General features: G+C 42.5%; 1 protein-coding gene across 2 annotated transcripts in view; it reads right to left on the minus strand.

The window, feature by feature from the left end:
• The window catches only part of GOLGA4 (golgin A4), a 205,438-nt gene that overhangs the window by 116,938 nt on the left and 67,211 nt on the right, over window positions 1-21,289 (minus strand). For both annotated transcript variants that reach the window (XM_082259202.1, XM_082259201.1), the window contains exons 7-10: window positions 14,636-14,692; window positions 13,679-13,777; window positions 8,242-8,365; window positions 3,842-4,029 (exon numbers count right to left, since the gene is read on the minus strand). In XM_082259202.1, coding sequence (XP_082115328.1) covers window positions 3,842-4,029; window positions 8,242-8,365; window positions 13,679-13,777; window positions 14,636-14,692 — 468 coding nt within the window. The remainder of the gene's footprint in view (window positions 1-3,841; window positions 4,030-8,241; window positions 8,366-13,678; window positions 13,778-14,635; window positions 14,693-21,289) is intronic.

A 21,289-nucleotide genomic window follows, 5' to 3' on the forward strand; every position in this document is an offset into this window, starting at 1 on the left:
GACCAACATTTCAACCAAACCAGGCGGCGAGACAACACCGCCACGCTGTGCACACGTGCAGCCAACGGAATCAGGTCCAGGTCCGCATCACACAGATACATGACACCCTGGTGGATCTGATCCACCATGTCCAGGGTCGCCGCCGAGGCCGAATCGGCCACTAGGACGCGCCTAAGCATCTGCGTCCAACTTGCGATCGCCTGGGCCGCCATGAGAGAAGCAAATAGAGCCTTAAGCATAGAACCCGTAACAGAATAAGTATGACGGGCAAGAGACTCCAGTCTCCTATCCGTGGCATCACGGAAAACAGGGGATCCCTCTGCAGGAATCGCAGTGGCTTTGTTCAAAACCGCAATTGCATGATCCACTGGTGGAGGCACACACCACCGTTCATCAGTGGCAGGGGAGAAAGGATAACGCAGCTTGAATTTACTTGGTACCGCAAAAGGTTTGCGCAGATCGCGCCATTGATCCTTTACAGCGCGCTGAAAATCAGCATTGCAGGGAAAAACCTGTGGCGTCCTGCGTTTTCTCTGCGTCCCATAAGCCGCCAAGGCAGCGGGGGGACACACTTCGTCCTGCAAACGTAGCGTCTGCTTAATGGAAGCAATCAACTCATCCATGATTGCAAGCTCTTCAGGCGAGCCAGGGGGAGAATTATCAACCCCCTCAACCTCAGCCTCTACCTCAGACCCCACTAGATCAAGAGAGGAGCGGGACCCCGATAGGGGGGTCCCTGCCAGAACAGCCCCATCACCTTCACCCTCAGAATCGGAGGACAGAGCAACTCTGGGCCGTTTAGTAGATTGAGCAGCCACCAGCATTTGCACCTGGGCAGCAAGGCCAGCCACAATAGTGGCTAAATCCCCCCCTGGGGGGGAAACAGCGGTCCCCTGGCTTTCCACCAATACTGTGGGAAACTTGCCCTCCTGAGAATCCATTGCCCCTGTACGCCAGACAACCAAGGGTTAACTGCCCCCTTTCAGCAAGCGCGGTAAGCGCAGCCCACCGCACACACTCAGGCACAATGAGACCCCCACAGGGAATATACAGACTGAATACAGGCAATGGACAACAGGAATAGAAGGATAAAACCTGAGGAGACCCCGCTGCTGCTGCTGCCTCGACCGGTGTTCCAGGAAAAAGGAAGTGATGCTGCCAGGGCGCTCTATGTAAGCCTATGGAGGCTACAAGAAAATGGCCGCCGTGCATGTAAACCATGCGGCCGGAGCGGGCGCCGGTAAAATGGCGTCGTTTGGCGCCGAAACCGCCGCTCCACAGTGCATAAAAAACACACACAATTTCATCCCATTATATGGATACATGTTAGATCGCCGCAGCGATCGCTGTATATGCCCCAACATGCCATTAAAAACATGCCCCACAGCACACAGCTTCCCACACTGCCCAGCCTGACACACACAGTGTCATACAGCTCCCCCCCCCCTTGCAGCCCACAGCATGCAGCCGAGAGATAGGGAGACAAGCAGTGTGATTTAAAGGCAGGTTACACAGTCCCAGACTGAGACCCCCCCCAGACAGACAGGTCCCCACATAGACACACTTACCTCATATGGCGTGGGGAACCCGCACAGGCGAACAAGCCGCTGCACATGAGGCAGGGAGAGTCGCAATTCAAGACGCACACAATGGCGGTTAAGAAACCGCACAGCGTCCGGTGAGGTAGCCACCTCACCAAACATCCCTGCACCGAACAGGGATGGGTCGTTCACCGTGCCAGGAGCGTTACCTGGCTGAACGCTCGATGGCAGACTGGGAAGCCACTGACCCACGACCTGCGATCAGGGGGATCAGCCCGAGACCCAGTCCGCATGATCCTCTTCGTCCGAAGAACTAACTAATGCTGACAAAAACAACAGCTAAGTAAAGGTAGAGAAAAAACTCAAATAAAATATTAAAAAGAAGAAAGAGTCTGGGACAAAAAGTCCCAGCACAGAGAGAGCCAGCCACTCCTGACAAGCTAGACATTAAAACTGGGATATGGTTGCAGGAAGTAGGAGGGTATTGACTGAGGGGACCACCCCTTGAGGGTGGGATATGTTAAAGCTTTATTGTTAACATATTCTGTTGCCTAGCTACTCCTTCGGAGCAAAGTCTAATACCCCCATATGTGACGAATATGAAGAGGCGGCGACTGTCGGAGGACGTAAGAGAAAACAATATTTTTCAAATTTTTTTATATGAAATTCCCCCCAAAAAAATGTAAAAATCAAAATTTTTAAACATTTTCGGCCAATTTGTTTTATGCTACATATGTTTGGTAAAAAAAAAAAAAAATTGCAAAAAGCGTATTTTGATTGGTTTGCGCAAAAGTTATCGCGTTTACTAACAAAGGGAAAGATTTTTGTCATTTTTGGTGTTTTTTTTTTTAACGAGTAATGACGGCGATCTGTGATTTTTTTTGCGGTACTGCGACATTGCGGCAGACAGATCGGACCCTTGACTGACATTTTTGGGGTTACCAGTGACATTACTGCAGTAATCAGTGCTATACATATGCACTGTTACTGCAAAAATGACACTGGCAGGGAAGGGGTTAACTGTATTGGAGAGGGAGGGGTTAAGTGTGCCCTAGGGGCGTGATTCTAACTGTAAAGGGACATGGCTATTGGTGTAAAAACAAAGATCAACGGTCCTACATAGTAGAACCGTCTGATCTTCATTTTTACACCAGGGAGAATGACAAGCGGCTTGTTTACATAAGCCGCCTGACTTTCTCCCTTCACCGGAGCGATCGTGAGTGATCGGCAGACGATCGGGTCCGCCGGTCACACGCACTGACTTGTCAGTGAACGGGGCGGGCGCGCGCGTCCGCCCGCAATTGGCTCACAAGTCAGTGACAGGCGGTAGGGGTACGTCACTCTGCCTGGCCGGGGCTGACCGCCGCAGTATATAGTCTACGGCAGTCGGCAACCGGTTAAGTGATACTAAATAATATCCTTATTCTTCAAATATAATCCACTCAATGGCCCTATAATTCAATTTCATTAAAATATTTTCTACTTTATTTTCTGCCTCTATCCTCTGAACAGCCAAACCTCTCTTATCCCCCCTACCTTCCCATTGTTTGGAATGAGCAGTGCACATTGCTGGTGGTCATGTGCACTGCTCTAGGAAAACTACAAATGCCATAGTCAATAGTTCCTAGTCCAGCTTGGGAGGAATCAAGAGGGTGGCTACCCTCCTACATACAGAGGGACCAAGGAGAACAAGGAGAACAAGGAGAACAAATGTAGCCACATTTCTAAAAGCAAGTCGGATTACAGCAGCAACAAAAAAAGAAAAATAAATTGGGAGATTTGAAGTAGGCTTAAAGAGTTTTTTTTTTTTTTTTTAGCAACAGTTTAGTGTCACTTTAACCATTTCCTGATCGATATAAAACAAAAAAAAAAAAGTTTGGACTAGAGATACTCATCTCAAAGTAATGGTAAATATATAAATACAAATTATTTCACATTATTTCTCAAAAAAATTTAAAAAGTGAATTAAATTCTAGCAGCAGCTACTCTAATGAGGTAAGCAGGGCCCTGCAGCAGACGCTGGAGTGTCACAGCAGTGGATGCATGTGAGAGTCTGAATTGGTGACAGAGGAGGAGGCCAGAATGTACTTGTGGCTCAGAAGAAAAAAAAATTAAGAGGGGTAGAGAAAGGATGGGCACATGTGCAGAGTGCTGGTAACACCTGTGCAAGCAGGAGGTCAAAAGGATTGTGTTGTTACAGACTGTACAAAATAGGAATCGGAATGCTCCCTACAGAATGTGTAACACACTCCTTATTTCCCCAGTAGCGGAATACTACAAAACAGCAAAGACCAGTTTACCTTAATCTTTTCAAGCTCTTGAAGCCTTTCATCTAGTTGGTTTTGAAGAGCTTCTTTTTCACTGCTAAGCTGAGTGGACCGTTCCTTATGTGATCGAATCATCTCTTTACATCTCTGAAGCAGGTTCTCCTGGCGTTTCACCCTTACTTGCAGACCCTCTACGGTTTTTGCAGTATCACCACTTTCATCTGCACATAAGAGGATTTAACAGAACAAGTCAGCGAAGCAGAAGGTACATTTTAACTGCCACCCAATCAAATATTAGTTTGTTTTTTTAAATAGTATTAAAAAAAGTTAACAGACACAAATATAAAAATGTTCTAGAATGTATTGAAGCTTTAAAGAACAATGGGCTGCACAGCAATGTTTCAACCTTAGTATATTAAAATTCAACAACTACAATCTCAAAAGTTTTACCATCCTAATGGAATTTTAAAAAGGCATTTTTAATGTGTTTAAATCTTTAGATCTCACTAAGGTGGAACTTTAGACCACAATTTAAGATAGGTGAACAGGCGGGAATTTGAATGCATCAGATACATGCTTTGTCTCCTTTGCATTCAATTCACTTACCTACCTGTCGGCCCTTGTACAGTGAGGAGTGGGGAGTTTGGGGAAGCCATGTTGCTGGAGACGATGTGAGCATAGTTTCACTTTAACATAATAACTGAATACCTGGTTATCAAGCAAAACAAAACTAAACAGAAAAAAACAAAAGCAGGTTTTAAAGCAGAACTAAACCCATCAATTTACCAGTTTCAAAAAAACAGTTACATTTCTGGCACGTGTCAGGAATTTACCCGTCACATTGGTTGTGCTCTTAACCAAACTGTCAAATGGCCAGTGCCAAAACGAAACTCATGAGCAGCATCATGGCAGTTGAAGCTCGAACAGAGGATCTTGATTCTAATAGAGCATATGTTAACGCTTATACGGAAGCCTCATAGAGAGATTCAAGAAAAGTGGCCAACTATAGGCCAATCTCTTTAATCAATAACAACTTTGTTATTTACAAAAATGTATGCAAATCGTTTGCTGACTTTTCTAGATTGTTACATTCACTCTGATCAAGTGGGATTTCTCCTCCATAGGCAAGCAGCGGATCAAGTGAGTCGGGCAACAGACCTCATTTCCATACTGCATTCCTCATGGGATAGAGAGGGGGCTAGACATGGGATGTTTCTATCACTCGACATACGGAAGGCATTTGATTTCCTCTCGTGGTCCTACCTTTTTCGAGTGTTGGAAAGATGGAACTTTGGTCCCAAATTTATTGCCTCGCTGCTTTCTCTTTACAGCAATCCCACAGCGCAAATATCTTTGCGAGGCCATGAATCGGAACCATTTGCTATCTCCTCTGGCACGCGTCAAGGGTGTGCACTTTCTCCTCTTTTATCCATAATAGGGATGGAGACCTTTTCTATTGCGATTCTAATATATTAGGCATCACGAGTGGATATGGAAACCACAAATGCGCGCTTTTTTCGCAGATGACCTGCTGTTATTTCTCACCTCCCCACACACTACTTTACCACAGCTGTTTTCCCTACTGGATCGCTTTGGCCAGATTTCAGGCCTGAAGGTCAACCGTGCCAAATCAGAGGCCCTGAATATTAACCTACATGATGCAGTGCAAAAAAAGCCTACAGGCCCAGTACTCCTTTCTGTGACAAACCATGTCACTTCCCTACCTTGGAGTAAGGTTGACAAGGCAAATTTCTTCGCTATACAAGGCAAACTATCCAGTGCTATGTACTAAGATGTTTGAGGATTTGAGGACTTGGTCTGATACAACCCTGTCTTGGATGGGTAAGATTGCCTCTGTAAAGATGATGGTTTTGCACTATACTATTTTAAGGACCCGACCTATTTCAGTACCAACAGAGAACTTGAGGCAATTCCAAACAAAAGTCTTTCAATCTATTTGGGGTGCAGGGGGCAGTAGACTGGCCCAGAATACTATGTATTCACCCAAAGACTTGGGCAGCTTGAGGGTCCCGGACTTTAGGAAATATTATATTGCAGCCAAACTTACGCAGCTATGTCAACTACACCATATTTATTTCAGGCAGGACTGGGTAACTTTAGAGGCCCAAGCATGCTCCCCTCTGCCCATAGACTTAGTGCTTTGGACCCCCTCCAGATATCGAAAAGCCATTTTGTGCCCCACCCTCTCCCATTCTCTTAATCTTTGGGACTGAACTTGTAGACGATGGCCTCTCTGCTGCACCCACAACCCATTAGCGCCTTTACTCAATAACCCACAATTTTCTCCAAGTATGTCTCCTGCTCAGTTTAGCTGGTGGATGAATAAGGGACTTTATCGCATAGGAAACTTCCTTGACAGTAGAGGGGTACGCCCCTCTTCGTATTTTGTGCAGGATTTGGAGATGCCCCCAGCTGAGAGCTTCCGCTTACAACAAACACAATTTTCTTAGCTTTTTGCAGAAGAAAAGTCCTAAAATGGGAGTTCACACACAATTTGAAAACATGATATATACAAGAGACTCTCCAGCAGGGCTGCATCTCCATGCTGTACAAATCTTTTGTCTACTCTACATTGAAAATCCCCAATCAAATTGCTTGGGAGAGGGACCTGGGATGGCCCTTGAACTGGAGGATTGGCGAACCTGGACAACACGCCTACACAAGGACATTATGAATGTTGCCCTTATCGAGGCAGGGTACAACGTTTTTAAGAGAGATGGTTACACAAGAATATTATGAATGTTGCCCTTATCGAGGCAGGGTACAAAGTTTTTAAGAGATGGTATTTGGTACCAGAACCCCTTGCTAAGATGTTCCCGGATTCGTCTCCCTCCAGTTTTAGAGGCTGTGGCCAGGTAGGTTCTGTCCTCCATAGTGTGGTGGACCTGCCCCAAGGTCTGGCTTTTCTGGATACGGGTCCACTCCTTAATCCACTCGGTCACTATGGTTAACATTACAAAAGCTCCTTGGATCACGCTACTCAAGGAACCTGTTCATAATATCCAAGATCCACTCAGACTCTAATATACTACACATGTTCTTGACAGCAAAAATAGCCACTGCAATCTCTTGGAAAAGACCGTGATTGATTTAGCCCTCATGAAACGAAAGCTTACCTGGATTATGTTACATGAAAAACTAGTCAGTGTCCTGAGGGACAAACAACCCCTATTTGAAAGGATATGGACCACTGGCTTTCTTATCTTCAGGTTTCAGACACCTGAGGCTGGCAGCGGTTTGATGACTGGATGGGATTCTGTACAGACGCGCTCTCACTCTTTTCTTTCTCTTGCCTTGTATTTCTTCTCTCCCTGTTTCTTATTCTTTTTCCTCTCTTACTTTATATCTTAATTTTTAATTATTTTTTTCTCTTCTGGTATATTGTTGGCACAACAATTGGCCTTTATCCTCATTCTAAGGTTAATTGTAGGGTTTGCTCATGACAAACTACCTCAGGAGATTATTACTTTGATGTCTGGATAGAGACACAACTCTACTGACTGGTACTAGAGAGGTTACACTTGGGTCTATTACATTACTGTAGTTTGTCACACCTACTTGTGAACGGTTTATGGGTTCTTAGCGAAACCCTTACCATCTTTTATCTACTAATATCCCCAAATGTATTTATTTTCATTTATTATGTACTGTATATGTTGACAGTTTTATTTTGTACTACTGTGTGCTATCCTACAACGGCCTTTCTTGTTACTCTAACATTTAATAAAAAGATTGACACAGAAGATCAAACAGCAACCAAGATGGCAGCTTCCTTGGCTGAAAACAATAGGAGGTTTTAGTTCCGCTTTGAGAAGAGTGTTAAGAGGTTTGAGCATCATTCTTTGTACTTACGTGAATGCTTAAAAATTCTCTATTCGCTTTGTTCTTCAGTGGACCCGTTTCCAGATACTATAACATTGTGTGGTAGTGTTGTCCTCTCTTTATTAGCTTTTCTCCCTCTGTCATTGCACAAAGGACCTTTGATTCTAACCAATGTTTTCTGATTGCAGAATAGGCTTTTATAATGCACTGTATGCAAGTGTACCTATGAGCATACCTTTGGGTATCTTATATATACCCTCTCCTTGGGTTCTTTCTTTATTTCTTTGTTTTTGTTTTGTATTATTGTGATACATTCCTTTTTTTTGTGAAAATCCATAAAAACTGATTGAAATTGAAAAGGTTTAAGCATCTATCTTTTTTTTTTTTTTTTACTGCTCTAACATTATTTATACCTGTTCTAGTGATGCAACCCCTACCCCTATTTCTTGCACGCCCATCAAAGGGACAGAAATTTAGGAAAAATACTTAATACAATACGGAAACAAAGTTTAACTCTTTCCTGCTTAATCAAAATAAAAACATGTTTGGCTACATTTAGGATTTAGTTGCGCTTTAAGGGATATATGTACCAGCTGCTGCATTGGGAACCGTCTCCTCTTCTTGGACAGGCCCTTGATTTTCAGACTCTGACTGAGTAGTTGTTGTCTCTGAATCCCCTGGTACTTTTCCAACCCGCTGTTTTAGTAAAGTAACCTAAACAAACAAAAAATATATACTGTGCGTTAAACAAATGCAAAAAAGTATATTGCAAACAAGACACATGCATTGTAAAAGGAGGGGGGAGACCTTCTTAGGGAGTTCTTTTTCATCATACCGCTTAACCCCCTTAGCATTATGTCCCCCTCCCACCCTGCCAGAATAACATGCAAAAAAAAAAATCAATGTACTTTATTTCCAGCACACATTAACATGGCCATTGTAGGCCTTAAAAAATTACTTAAAATCTGAAAACATTATATATTTTCTCAAAGCAGAGAACATGTAAAATGATAGTTGTAAATATTTATGTTGCACAATATTTGCTCAACTGGTTTTCAAAGCTATATTTTGAGTAAAAATACACTAAAACACATTCTAGTGCACACAAACACAATTATAAAAAAAAAAAAAAAGTTAAGACAAGACGGTCGAGTAAAAGAAAATAAGCAAATATGTTGACCCTTAAAATGGAGTGCAAAAATGGCAAACAAATTAGGATACTCATGTTTGTCCATAGGCGATGCCTACAATTATCATTACAGTTAATCAGTTTAGATGTAACTGTAATATGTTAGTCTCAGAATTATTCCTCTTACTTGCCATGTACAGGGATACCCAATACAGTGGATATAAAAAAGCCTACACCCCCCTGTTAAAAAGTCGGGTTTCTGTTATGTAAAAAATGAGACAAAGATAAATCATTTTCAAACTCTTTCCACCTTTAATGTGACCTATAAACTGTACAACTCAATTGAAAAACAAACTGAAATCTTTTGGGGGTGGAGGGGGGGTAGTAAAAATAAAAAACTAAAATAATGCAGTAAGTGTGCACCCTCTTATAACTGGGGATGTAGCTGTGATCAGAATTAAGCAATCACATTCAAATGCATGATAAATAGGAGTCAGTACACACCTGCTATCATTGAAAGTGCCTCTGAGTAACCCTAAATAAAGTTCAGCAGTTTTTGTAGGTTTTTCCTGACATTTACTTAGTCGCACCCTACAACAAAAGCCATGGTCCGTAGAGAGCTTCCAAAGCATCAGAGCGATCGCATTGTTAAAATGGTATCAGTCTGGTACCGGCGAGAATCTCGAAATTCGTACCTGACGCATCTTCATTGTGCTTCCGTGGCTGCGGTCAGGAAGGAACCATGTTCCACATCTGGTGGCAATGCCCTAAGGCGCGCCGCTATTGGATTAGGGTGTATAACTTTATATACACCCTTACGCAAGTAAACCTGCCTCAATCCCCACAGCAAGCCTTGCTGGGGTTGAAGGTGGACGCTGCTGCGGGGGCTCAGAGAAGGCTTATTTTGTTTATTTTCACGGCTGCCAAGATAACGCTAGCACGATCCTGGAGATCTCCAGTCCTGCCGTTCGACCAGCTCCGCCATAAACTTACTTGGATAATGCTCAACGAACGTATGTCGGCCATGTTAAATGATAAGATGAAACAGTTTGATAAAGTATGGGAGCCGTGGCTCCGTTATCTTACCGGGAGCGGCTAATGGAGTCTGGGGCATCGGGGATTCGGGGAGGGGGGGGGGCTGGGCGGGGTCCTGCTATATTCTCTTCCTACTACTTTCTTCCTTTCTTCTCTCTTGCTATTCCTTCCTATTCCTATCTCTTTGACCATATGGGCATGTACCGTTAGCTCACTTATATCTTCACACGTTCAAACGTTCAAACCCTACAGGCAGTTACATGGGCAGCACTGGGGTCGGGATATGACAGTGAGCTGAATAATCTTTATAGTTTCCTATGTTTTTTACTTGCTGCACTGAGATACTCGTACTCCCATTGCCTGTCCTGCTTGGGTATTGTTATGTACCCTGTTGTACTACATATACATTTTTCACTATGTTTGGAATATGTTACGTAATGACTGCCTATGCTGCAAGAACTTTCTTTTTCTACTTTAACGCATTGTAATTGCGGTAGGACACTTAAAACTGTTATGCTCATGTTGACGGTATTCCTTTCTGTACCTTTGATGTTTTTGTCAATTTCTCATGAAAAATTTCAATAAAAACCATTGAAAGAAAAAAAATGGTATCAGTCAGGAGAATGGTACAAAGTATTTCCAAGGCATTAGATATACCATGGAACACAGTGAAGACAGTCATCATGAAGTGGAGAAAATATGGCATAAGAGTGACATAACCAAGAATTGGACGTCCCTCTAAATTTGATGAAAGCACAAGAAGAAAAGTGGTCAGGGAGGCCTACAGCAACATTAAAAGGAGCTGCAGGAATATCTGGCAAGTACTGTGTGTAACATGCGACAACAATCTCGCATATTTTTCATATGTCTGAGCTATGGGTGTAGAGTGGCAAGACGGAAGCATTTTCTGTCAAAGAAAATCATCGAAGCCCAGCTAAATTTTGCAAAAACACATCTGAAGTCTCCCAAAAACATATGGGAAAATTTGTCATGGTCTGATGAAACCAAGGTTTAACTTTTTGGCCATAATTCCAAAAGATATGTTTGGCGCAATAACAACACTGCACATCCCCAAAAGAACACTAAACCCACAGTGAAGCATGGTGGAGGCAGCATCATGCTTTGGGTCTGTTTTTCTTCAGCTGGAACAGGGGCCTTAGTCAAGGTAGAAGGAATTATGAAAAGTGACAAATACCAGTCAATATTAGTACAAACCTTCAGGCTTCTGCTAGAAAGCTAAATAAGAGGAACTTCATCTTTCAGCATGAAAATGACCCAAAGCATACATCCAAATCAACAAAGGAATGGCTTCACCAGAAGATTAAAGTTTTGGAATGGCCCAGTCAGAGCTCAGAACAGAATCCAATTGAAAATCGGTGGAGTGATCTAAAGAGGGCTGTGCACAGGAGATGTCCTTGCAATCTGACAGATTTGGAGTGTTTGTGCAAAGAAGAATGGGCAAATATTCCCCACTCAAGACATGCTAAGTCAAAAATATTAATTTAAAATAAAACTAATCAAAATTCTAGTTTAAGAATTAGCACATTTATGCAACCATATTATTTTAGTTATTTTCTTTGCTTCCCTCCAACTAAAAGTTTTCAGTTTGATGTTCACCTGAGTTGTACAGTTTATAGGTAACATTAAAAGTGCAAAAAGTTCTAAAATTATTTATCTTTGTCTCATTTTTTAAATCACAGAAACCTGACATTTTAACAGGGGTGTGTGGACTTTTTATATCCACTGTATGAGTTATGCATATGCACCTGAAGGTACACATGTTTACTTAAGTGCATGAGAGCGAGAATGCAAGTTCCTTAAATTGTCTTTGTTGTATTTTAGTCAATAACATTTTTTTTTTTTTTTTTTTTACAATCATGGGAGGAGGGTTGGGGTTGATAAGCCCCTATATCACAGGTGTCAAACACAAGGCCCGCGGGCCGAATGCAGCCCCCCAGGCCATTTTATGTGGCCCTCGCACCTCTCCTGCAGCTGTGGCATCCCCCTTGTCTCTGCCCCCACCTTGAGAGGACAGAACTCCTTTGCCAGATCCTGCACTCCTCTGTGCAGCTGCAGAAAGGCTCATCTTTGCCCCCCCCCCCCCCCCCACTACTTCGGAGTCCGCAGCAGAGAGTTCAGAACTCCTCCTGCAGATACTGCACCTCTCTGTGTAGCCGCAACACCACCTTGCCTCTGCCCCCCTGGTCTCAGCATTCAGCACAATCTGGAAGCTGACTCCAACCCTCTGGTTCTCCTCCAGACCCTGCACTTCTTCCCAAATCCACCTGCATCTTCTTTCTGGCAGCAGCACAAGGTAAGGGGTTGCATTGTGATGTAAGGAAGGGTGGGTGACTCTTGACTTCTGATGGTGGGGGGGGGTTATTGACATCCCATGTAAGGGGGCATGGGGTGCTCTGGACATCTAATCCTACAGATATAACCAGCCCTTTGAGGGCAAACATAATGCTGATGCAGCCCGAAATGAAATTAAGTTTGACAACCCTGCCCTATATGATAGGGTTGTGGAGTGACAGGTCCTCTCTATTAGCCTTCGGATTGTTCTCCTGCACTACTTTCAAGCAAATCCAGTACTGAGAGTAGTTGACCTTCTATTCCTGGATGCCACCAGACAGAGTCTGACCGCCAGGAACTCGGAAGTGCTCACATTAGAGAACTTTTGGGTTCATCATGTAAACTTCTTGGTGTTAATCCCAAGCTTTAGGTCAGAAATTCAACCTTAAAAACTATTACCCCAATAATACTTGAGAAATAACCATTTTTACACTGATTTCCCAACCAGAGGAGTTAGCGCCAGGAAGGTTAAAGGTCAACTAAAAATATATCTGAGCCTTTGGTGGACAGTGGAAGGTGGAATTATCCGATTGTTTCCTAAATCTCTTGGATACTGTAATAATGATATTGCACTACAGCAGTTTGTGTTTTGGTAGTCCATAATTAATGTATTCTTGTTTCATCGAAGGTCCCCCAGTTACTGATTCTGCACCCTTGGATAATGGGACACCCTTATTTAGTTTAGGGACAACTAATGATATAATTAATAACAGAACTGGAGAATATGTGTAAATATTTTACTACTAGATACAAGAAATCAGCTTTTGAATCAATTTGCTAGCAACCACATCAAATTACTGTATTTTCTGGCGTATAAGACTACTTTTGAACCTCAAAAAAATCCCCAAAAATGGGGGGTCGTCTTATACGCCGAGTATAATATCTCCAAGGCAACCTAAGTATAAGTATTACCGGTAGATGTAATCTCTCAAGACGCTGGCTGTGTGGGAATCCTGTACCGGTATACCGTATGTACTGTAGCTTCGGCTACATACAGTGTACCGCGCTGAGCCAAATCAGGGAGAGCGATGTATTCTATTATTGAATGCAAAGCCTGCTCGGATTGGCGGAGTAACATCAGCCCGCCTCTCTGACTCTGCCAATCCGAGCAGGCTTTGCATTCAATAATAGAATACATCGCTCACTGTGATTGGCTCAGCGCAGTATACTATATGTAGCCGAAGGTACGGTACATACGGTATACCGGCACAGGATTCCCAAACAGCCAGCGTCTTGATATTACATCTACTGGTAATACTTAGGGTACCTTGGAGATATTATGAGAGATTACATGTATTACAGTACTAGGGTACCTTGGAGATCTATGAGAAATCTGATGTTTTTCAATGGTTTTGCCTTGCTTTGGAAGGGGGGTAGTCTTATACAGCGAGTATAGCCCAAAACCTATGTTTTAACTTGAAAATTAAGGGGGTCGTCTTATACGCCGGAAAATACGGTATTTATCAGTTTTTGTTGGTGATGACATTTAGTTTGTTTAGTGATGTTCTGACCTGAGTCTGTAACACACTAATAAGCTGGTCTTTTTCCTCCAGAGATGCATCAAACTCTTCCTGCAGATGTTTCTTGGCCTGCTGGTCCATTTGGAGCTCCTGGCAATATAAAGGATATATGTAAGGATTAAAAAAAAAAAAAAAAAACAGCCATAATAGCATAAAAATTGTGCACAGTGTAATGGAACACTCTACTGCAAAGTCATATAACAATATTGTACTCATAAAAAGACAGCTGTCTACCATGAAGACACCTTTAAATATGGTGCCCCAAGCAACATGATAAAAACTACACCATTCTGCACAATAGACAATTTATTAAAAGCTTTAGTTTAATGAAACATAGTAATTTTTTTTAATGTTAGATACTGAAAAGACTATGCCACATGGCGTAGGATTTAAAGATTGCCAAAATTTAATTGTTATATTAAACCCTGTTTTCAGTAAGGCTAAATAAGTACATACTGTACTTGCATCACTGCTTTTAAATTATTCCATGCTTGTAAGCAAATAAAACCTTATAGGCACCCAACATTTTCAGGTGTGTCAAATCCTAATCCTCAAACTGGCTATAGACAGCCAGGAGGTTGAGTGCTCCAGAAAGTCTGTGTTCGAAACTTCAGAAGGCTGTGACAGCACTGACAGTAACACGATTTCAAAAGGTACAATCAGCCGTCGTATGGTGTCTACTCCAGCATAGCTGAATAGTATTTACCCCACTATTTACCCCAATAAACTTTAAGTGCATTTTATATTTATCAAAATTGCCACCAGTCACATGTAAAATTTAGATACCCGTTTTAACAGCCAGGAGAAACTCTGTCAAAATGTTGTCACAACAAATAAATACATGATAAACGAGGAACCTGTTAGCAACCTACATCTTTTGAGTTAGGAGTCCAACTGTAACTGATCTTCTGTAGATATAGTTTGAAGGATTAGAGGTTTGGTGCTTACCTCTCGCAGCTCTCCAATTCTCCTTAGTGCTTTATCCTGGCTCTGGCTCAAAATGGACTATAAAAAAAAATAATTCATTTTGACATCAGTTTTTTTTTTTTTTTTTTTACGAGAAACACATTCACATTTCTATGAGCACATCATTGAAAGATATTCAATTTATGGCAGTGTTTGTGTCACTAATTTTTCCATTGACTAGTATTGTATCAATTACTTTAAAAGTCCCTTTTATAACAAGTTGCATGACCTAAAAAAATGTACTTGCTATACCATTCTTGGAGTTCAATGACAGACAGGATTCAGGAGACATTTGGGTTTTACATCCCACCAACAGGAGGAGTTGGACATTGTCTGTCTGTCATAACCCTCCCACTTCTAACATTTCTCAGCTTTGTCACAAAGCAGTGAAGAAAACAAGATAATACAGAAAAGGTGAGACCTGTGTCCCCCAATGAACCCCCCCCCCCAAAAAAAAACAGGTACCTGGTAACTCCTTTTCTAGGAAGTCTACCAGGGCAGCATCTAAGAGATAGGTCTCCTCCCACCTAAAACAAGAAACACATCATCCACCATTTTAAAAGGCCTTCACATACCTCAGTGATACACAAGTACGGGAAGAACAACAGGCAAACACACACTATCCTTCCATAAAACTTCCGCCTAAAAAAATAGGGATGGATACGAGTGCTGCCCTGGAAGACTTCCTAGAAAAGGAGTTACCAGGTACCTAACTCTGTTTTTCTCAAGTGATCTTCCAGGGCAGCATCTGAGAGGATTTAGTAAGTAACACTACTGGAGGGGGGGGGTTACAGCCTGAAGGACCTTCCTACTGAAGGATTGGTCTTGGCTGGACAGCAAATCTAATATTAGGAAATAATATTAGGAAATGTAATATTTTCTAAGGGTACTGAAGCTCGACCAGGTTGCCACCTGACAGATCTTGTCTGGCATAACTCCTGCTTTCTCCACATATAAAGATGGTCAGGCCCTAGTAGAATGGGCTGTGTTCCCCTTGGGGGGTACCAGGTTGAGACTGATAGATGTAAGAGATGCTGGTCTGATCTAACTGCCAGCTCTGTGGGGCTATTGAGGCGAACCCCTTCCTCTGTCCATAGAATGTCAAAGATTTGGTAAATGACCAATGACTCCATGGAGAAGTTCTACCTATAACTATGAAGAGTAGCAGGGAACCCCTAATTAAATCAGTTTTAGGAATCATACCGAAATTGATTAGTCTGTGGGCCATTGGAATAATGCTTCACGCACTGGAGACAATAGGGACCAAAAACCCCCCTACAGTGGTGATCAGAATGCCACCCTAAAAAATGGCCACAAAAAAAACATAGCTATGATGCCACTTGGTTTGCTGTCATTGGCCCCCGGGACCCCCCAGGCACCATCCAAAGAGCAACTAATCAGGCACTGTATGCATGGAGAGGCAGCTTTCCATCCCTGGTTGGGCCTGAAAATAGCGAAGAGATCAACCATACCTGAATCGGAGTGAACTACTGTAAAGACTATATAGAGACTGGAGCATAAAACAGTATAGTAGAATTCCATGATATCTAGACCATAATTATCACTGCAACTCCTGATGTGTCCAAATAGCTACTTAAAGCAAGGGCTAACAAACAACAGCTTGCGGTCCAAGGCACGTACCAAAACGAGGCTACGTGCGTCTCAACTTGACGTGTTTCATTATCAAGTATGACGTCTTCGGAAGCTGCTTCCACACACCAGAAGGCTCCGTGCAGCGACGGGCTGCATGTTCAGCAGTGAGAGCCGGCTTCCATTTTCTGAATGGTGTGCCCCGAGCGGTTTCCATTGCACAATCTCTACTATACCACCTACATTTTATTCTGTGTTTAATATTTTTTAATAAACTTTGGCAATTTTAAAAATTACACTATGAGGAGTCCTATTTTTGTACCCCTACACACCCACCACTAGGACCATCCAGGACCACCCGGCACGGACGGAGGGGACATCCATCTGGATACTTGTGTCCTAAAACCTTCTTTGACTCCCCTTGCCGTATGATATTGGGGGTCAACATCTTCCGGTGAGTGCGCAATTTTACTATATCCCATGAGCACGGAGGGTGACACCACCATTGCTTTGCACTGCACTCCAGAGGAATTATTTGGAAGAGACTTTCTCTGCGCTACATTAGTAGCAACATACTCATATCAACTTTCTTTTTGGACACTGAATATTTAAAAGACCACATTGCATAAGGACACTATATGCACTTTCATTGGCACTTTTGCACTTTTTATTGTTATTTGTGATTAAGTATATTGATACATTTGTTTTTTGGGCACATATAACACACATGATGGAATTTTTATAATATTTTCATATGATTATCATGGTTATAATGGATGCAATCTAAGTTTATATAGGATCTACTGTTATGGATCTCTTCTTATTGTATGTTTTGTAGTTGATTTACTCACAGTATAATCATATGCCATTTTAGATTTGTTACGCACATCAGTTATACCACGCATTACCTCACTATTGGGGTTTAAAGGCATAATTTTTACTTAATTAAGGTATTGCGCTGCTAGTAATATTTTATTTATATTACACTCTCTTTCATCTTATACCACTGTGGGTTGTAGCAGCAGCAGTCCACTGTCAATTTTTTTGGTTTGTCAGAATCACACATTCACCAATTTTTCCCCTGGTGCGAGTGTCTCTTTTCTTCATATCACTAGGTAAAAACTTGCTCTGAGGCTACCATTGCATTATATATCTATCCAGGGGAAGTACTGGGGGACTTCAGGTAAAAAGTGTGAAGGTGAGCGCACCAAGTGGTGTGTATAGTGGATACTAGTAACCCATGATAGGTACAGCTTCCACTTCTCCCTGACCATGGCCTAATTAGGGCTGCCACCTCATTCCTTTAAAACAGGACACACATTAATTACACAGGTTCTGTGGCTGATTAAGGTGGTAATTAAACTCGCTTCGTGCCTTATGTGCCTTATATTAGCCTCAGAACCTGTGTAATTAATATGTGTCCTGGATTAAGGGATGCGGTGGCATCCTTTTAGGACTCACAGGGATTCTTTTGCCACAGGTTTGCTTATGCACTTTTGGCAAAGATTTTTGGCCCAGATGGCTGCCATCTGCCCTCATAGGAAGCACATACTTAGGGAGGGAATGCACGCTGCTGGTCCTAGCCAAAATCACTGCTAGCACTATTTAGCATTATGTGCATAGGGGTTTGGTAAGTACAGAGATGGCCTCAGCGTGCTCTGGCTTACCTTGGAGCAGCCCTGGCTCGCAGGCAGCATCCAACATGGTCAGCTTCAAGCAAACATCCAACACATGTTCCTTGAAAGCTTTCCTGCCCCTGCTCCTGCCCCATCCCCAACTGCCCCATCAGTAGTATGGATGGGCACATACCTGCTGATAGTGTGCTCTGTCCTCCCTGCTGCAGAAGGTGTCTGGCTCCGTAAGATTAAGGTTGCATGTTCCAGGCTCCAAAAAACGTGGCCTTGGCGAAACAGGAAGGGATGTCATTCGCTGCCCTTGCAAGTGGCGCAAACAGAAGTGTGGTGTACCACACATCCGCTCCTACCTCTAACAAGATTGCGCCAGTCAGAAGAGATGACGTCACCACCTCCCACCAGCAAGGCACTGCCATCTTGGTCCACCATGTGCTCCAGATCACAGCAAGAAGGAACCAGTGCCTGGGGGGGGAAAAGACCAAGTGCCCCTCTGCCTCCTGGCCCTGCCGCAATGAGTGAGACACACTCAGGGTGCTATCGATTCAATGCTTGCAGATGGGGGGACAGTTGCTTACCCCCCAGTGGGAGGGAAACCTCGGGCAAAATAGGAGGGAGTAACCCCGAGGGGGGTCCTCTAGTTGCCCCTGTCCTGAAGCTGCCTAACCTCCCTAAAGGCTTGTGCAGGCAGTGAGAAAGGGAGGCCATTGCAACTAACACATAGCCTAGAAGAAAATAAACTGCTTGTAGCTCCTGTTGGTCCTGAGGTAACACAAGAACTGAGGGACTAAGGTATGTGACGGCCTTTTAAAATGGTGGATGCTGTGTTTCCTGTTTTAGGTAGGAGGAGACCCATCTCTCAGATGTTGCCCTGGAAGATGACTTGAAAAAAACCAACAGCAGAAAGACAGAGATAAATCATTCTTTCTAACAAAGACAGTGGCTGCAAGGTAGAAACACAAAGCTCATACTACGCCTGCATAATAAATGGAAATAACCCTTCAGATGTACTGGTGCCACGCAAAAAGAGGACAGAAGCACTATGTCCTGGTAAAGGTAAAAGGCTAAAACCACCTTTAGAAAAAAAAAAGAAGAGGCTCTTGAACTTTTTACCATCTTGCCAGTGTGTAAGGCCAGAAAGGGTTCTTTACAGGAAAAAGCCACCAATCCAGACATACGCCTCACAGAGCTGAAGCAACAAGGAAGACAACTTTGTGAGTGTGGAAAGGGGAATATATCTACGCAAGATAAAAAAAAAGTGTTTATTTTTTTGGGAATTTGTGTGTGTTTACTATTTGGGTGAAAACACTTATTTACATAAAATAAAAAAAAATAAATAAAAAAAAGGACAATCCTGACAGAGAAAGAAACTTGCTGTGGGGGCACACGAGCCGAGTCACAGCTCCCTCTGTCCATTCAGACATGGAGCTGTGACCCAGGCCTGCTCCCTCTCTCTCTTGATTGGCTGAATGATTTTGATTGACAGCAGTGGGAGCCAAACGCTTCACTCTGCTGTCTCAGCCAATGAGGAGGGGAGTCCCAGGCAGCTTAGACACTCCTGCAACATCGTTGGATAAAGATGGGCTCAGGAAAGTATTAGGGGCTGCTGGGGCAGTTGCTGCACACAGATGGATTTTTTTATCCAAATGCATGGAATGCATTGTGTCCAGACTTAAACCCTTTTGAGCATCTGTGAGGGAATCCTTAAACGAAAGGTAGAGGAGCGCAAGGTCTCTAACATCCACCAGCTCCCTGATGTCGTCATGGAGAGTGGAAGAGGACTCCATTGGAAACCTGTAAAGCTCTGGTGAGCTCAATGTTCAAGAGGGTGAGAACAGTACTGGAAAAATAATGGTGGCCACACAAAATATTGACACTTTAGGCCCAATTTGGACATTTTCACTTAGGGGTGTAGTCCTTTTTGTTGCCAGCAGTTAAGACAATAATGGCTATGTGTTGAGTTTTTTAGAGGGGACAGCAAATTTACAATGGTATACAAGCTGTACTCTCACTACTTTACATTGTAGCAAAGTGTAATTCCTTCAGTGTTGTCACATGAAAAGATAAAAAAAAAATGTAAGGGGGTGTACTGACTTTTGTGAGATACTGTATATACTCAATTCTTTTAAACCATTCTTTTATTGTAGGGCGGTCTCTCGCCATTTTCTTGGTATTGCGCCCTTTGTGGCGTTTATCGTGTATGGCACTATCGTTTTCTTATACTGTCCTATTGAGTTATTTATCTTACGAAATAAGCATACCCAAGCAAAGGGGTACAATGGGGCATATGTGGTGGGTGTGCCCAAAGATAAAATTCCTTTATCTTTGGGCACACCCACCACATATGCCCCATTGTACCCCTTTGCTTGCACCTTCTTCAACATAGCTGGTATTTTTCAGGTTGATATTTGTTGTCTCTTAAAGGGGTTATGTACCATCTAGTCAAGCTTTTGTAATTCATCTCTATCGTATTTATATCTACTGCTATCTCATGAACAGCTCTCAATATTTTACTTAAATGTTGTACCTCTAACCGTGTTCCCACCTCTTTCCCACTTTTCAACGTATGGCGGTATTCTTAGCTTTGCTATCTCCGTAAGTATTTTATATATCTAAGACATGCAATGTTTTAAGTTCGGCTGTGGGTTACATAGTCGCTCAAATGGAAAGAGTTCCTTTTCTGTCCTAATAGGCTGAGTTAAAGTTGTTACAAAGTGTCTTAGCTGTAAATACTGCCATTCATACAAATTTATTAAATCCCTTTTTGTGTTTTAAATCATAATATGGTATTAGTTTACCCTTTTCCATTATATCTTTTAATTGTGCATTTTTGTCCACTATCCGTTTACCAAATTGTCTCTCGTTACCCAATAAAAAATAACTTTGTCCCTGTAAGTGAAATTAATGGTAAATTATAATCCCACCCCTGTGGTCTGTACACAGAGTCCCAAATCCTGAACACATTTGTGGTCAAATCGTGGGAATTTACATCCATTTTTTTATATTTATGCAGAATCCAAATAGGGTCTCTTAACCGTGTTTTACTCATATTTTCAATTTCCACCCATGCTTTATTACGGTTTATTTTAGTCCACTCTACCATTATTGCTAGCACAGTGGCATTATAATACTTTTTAAAATCCTGTACCACTACCCCCCCCCCCCCCTGCTTTGCTTTTCGTTAAGATTGAGAGCTGTATTCTCGGTTTCTTATTCTGCCATATAACTTTAGTTATTGTATTTAATGTTTTAAAGTATGTCTGTGGAATAGCTAATAGTAGCATCTGAAAACGCATATAAGATTTTTGTAAATATTACCATTTTTACCAAATTAATTTGCCCCAACCATGAAAGTGGATTCATTGTTATTTTTTTCATATCTTCTTTAATTTCATTTAATAATGGTATATAATTT

The sequence above is a fragment of the Pelophylax lessonae genome (assembly GCF_965119305.1).
Source record: "Pelophylax lessonae genome assembly, chromosome: 5".
NCBI classification, from domain to species: Eukaryota; Metazoa; Chordata; class Amphibia; order Anura; family Ranidae; genus Pelophylax; species Pelophylax lessonae.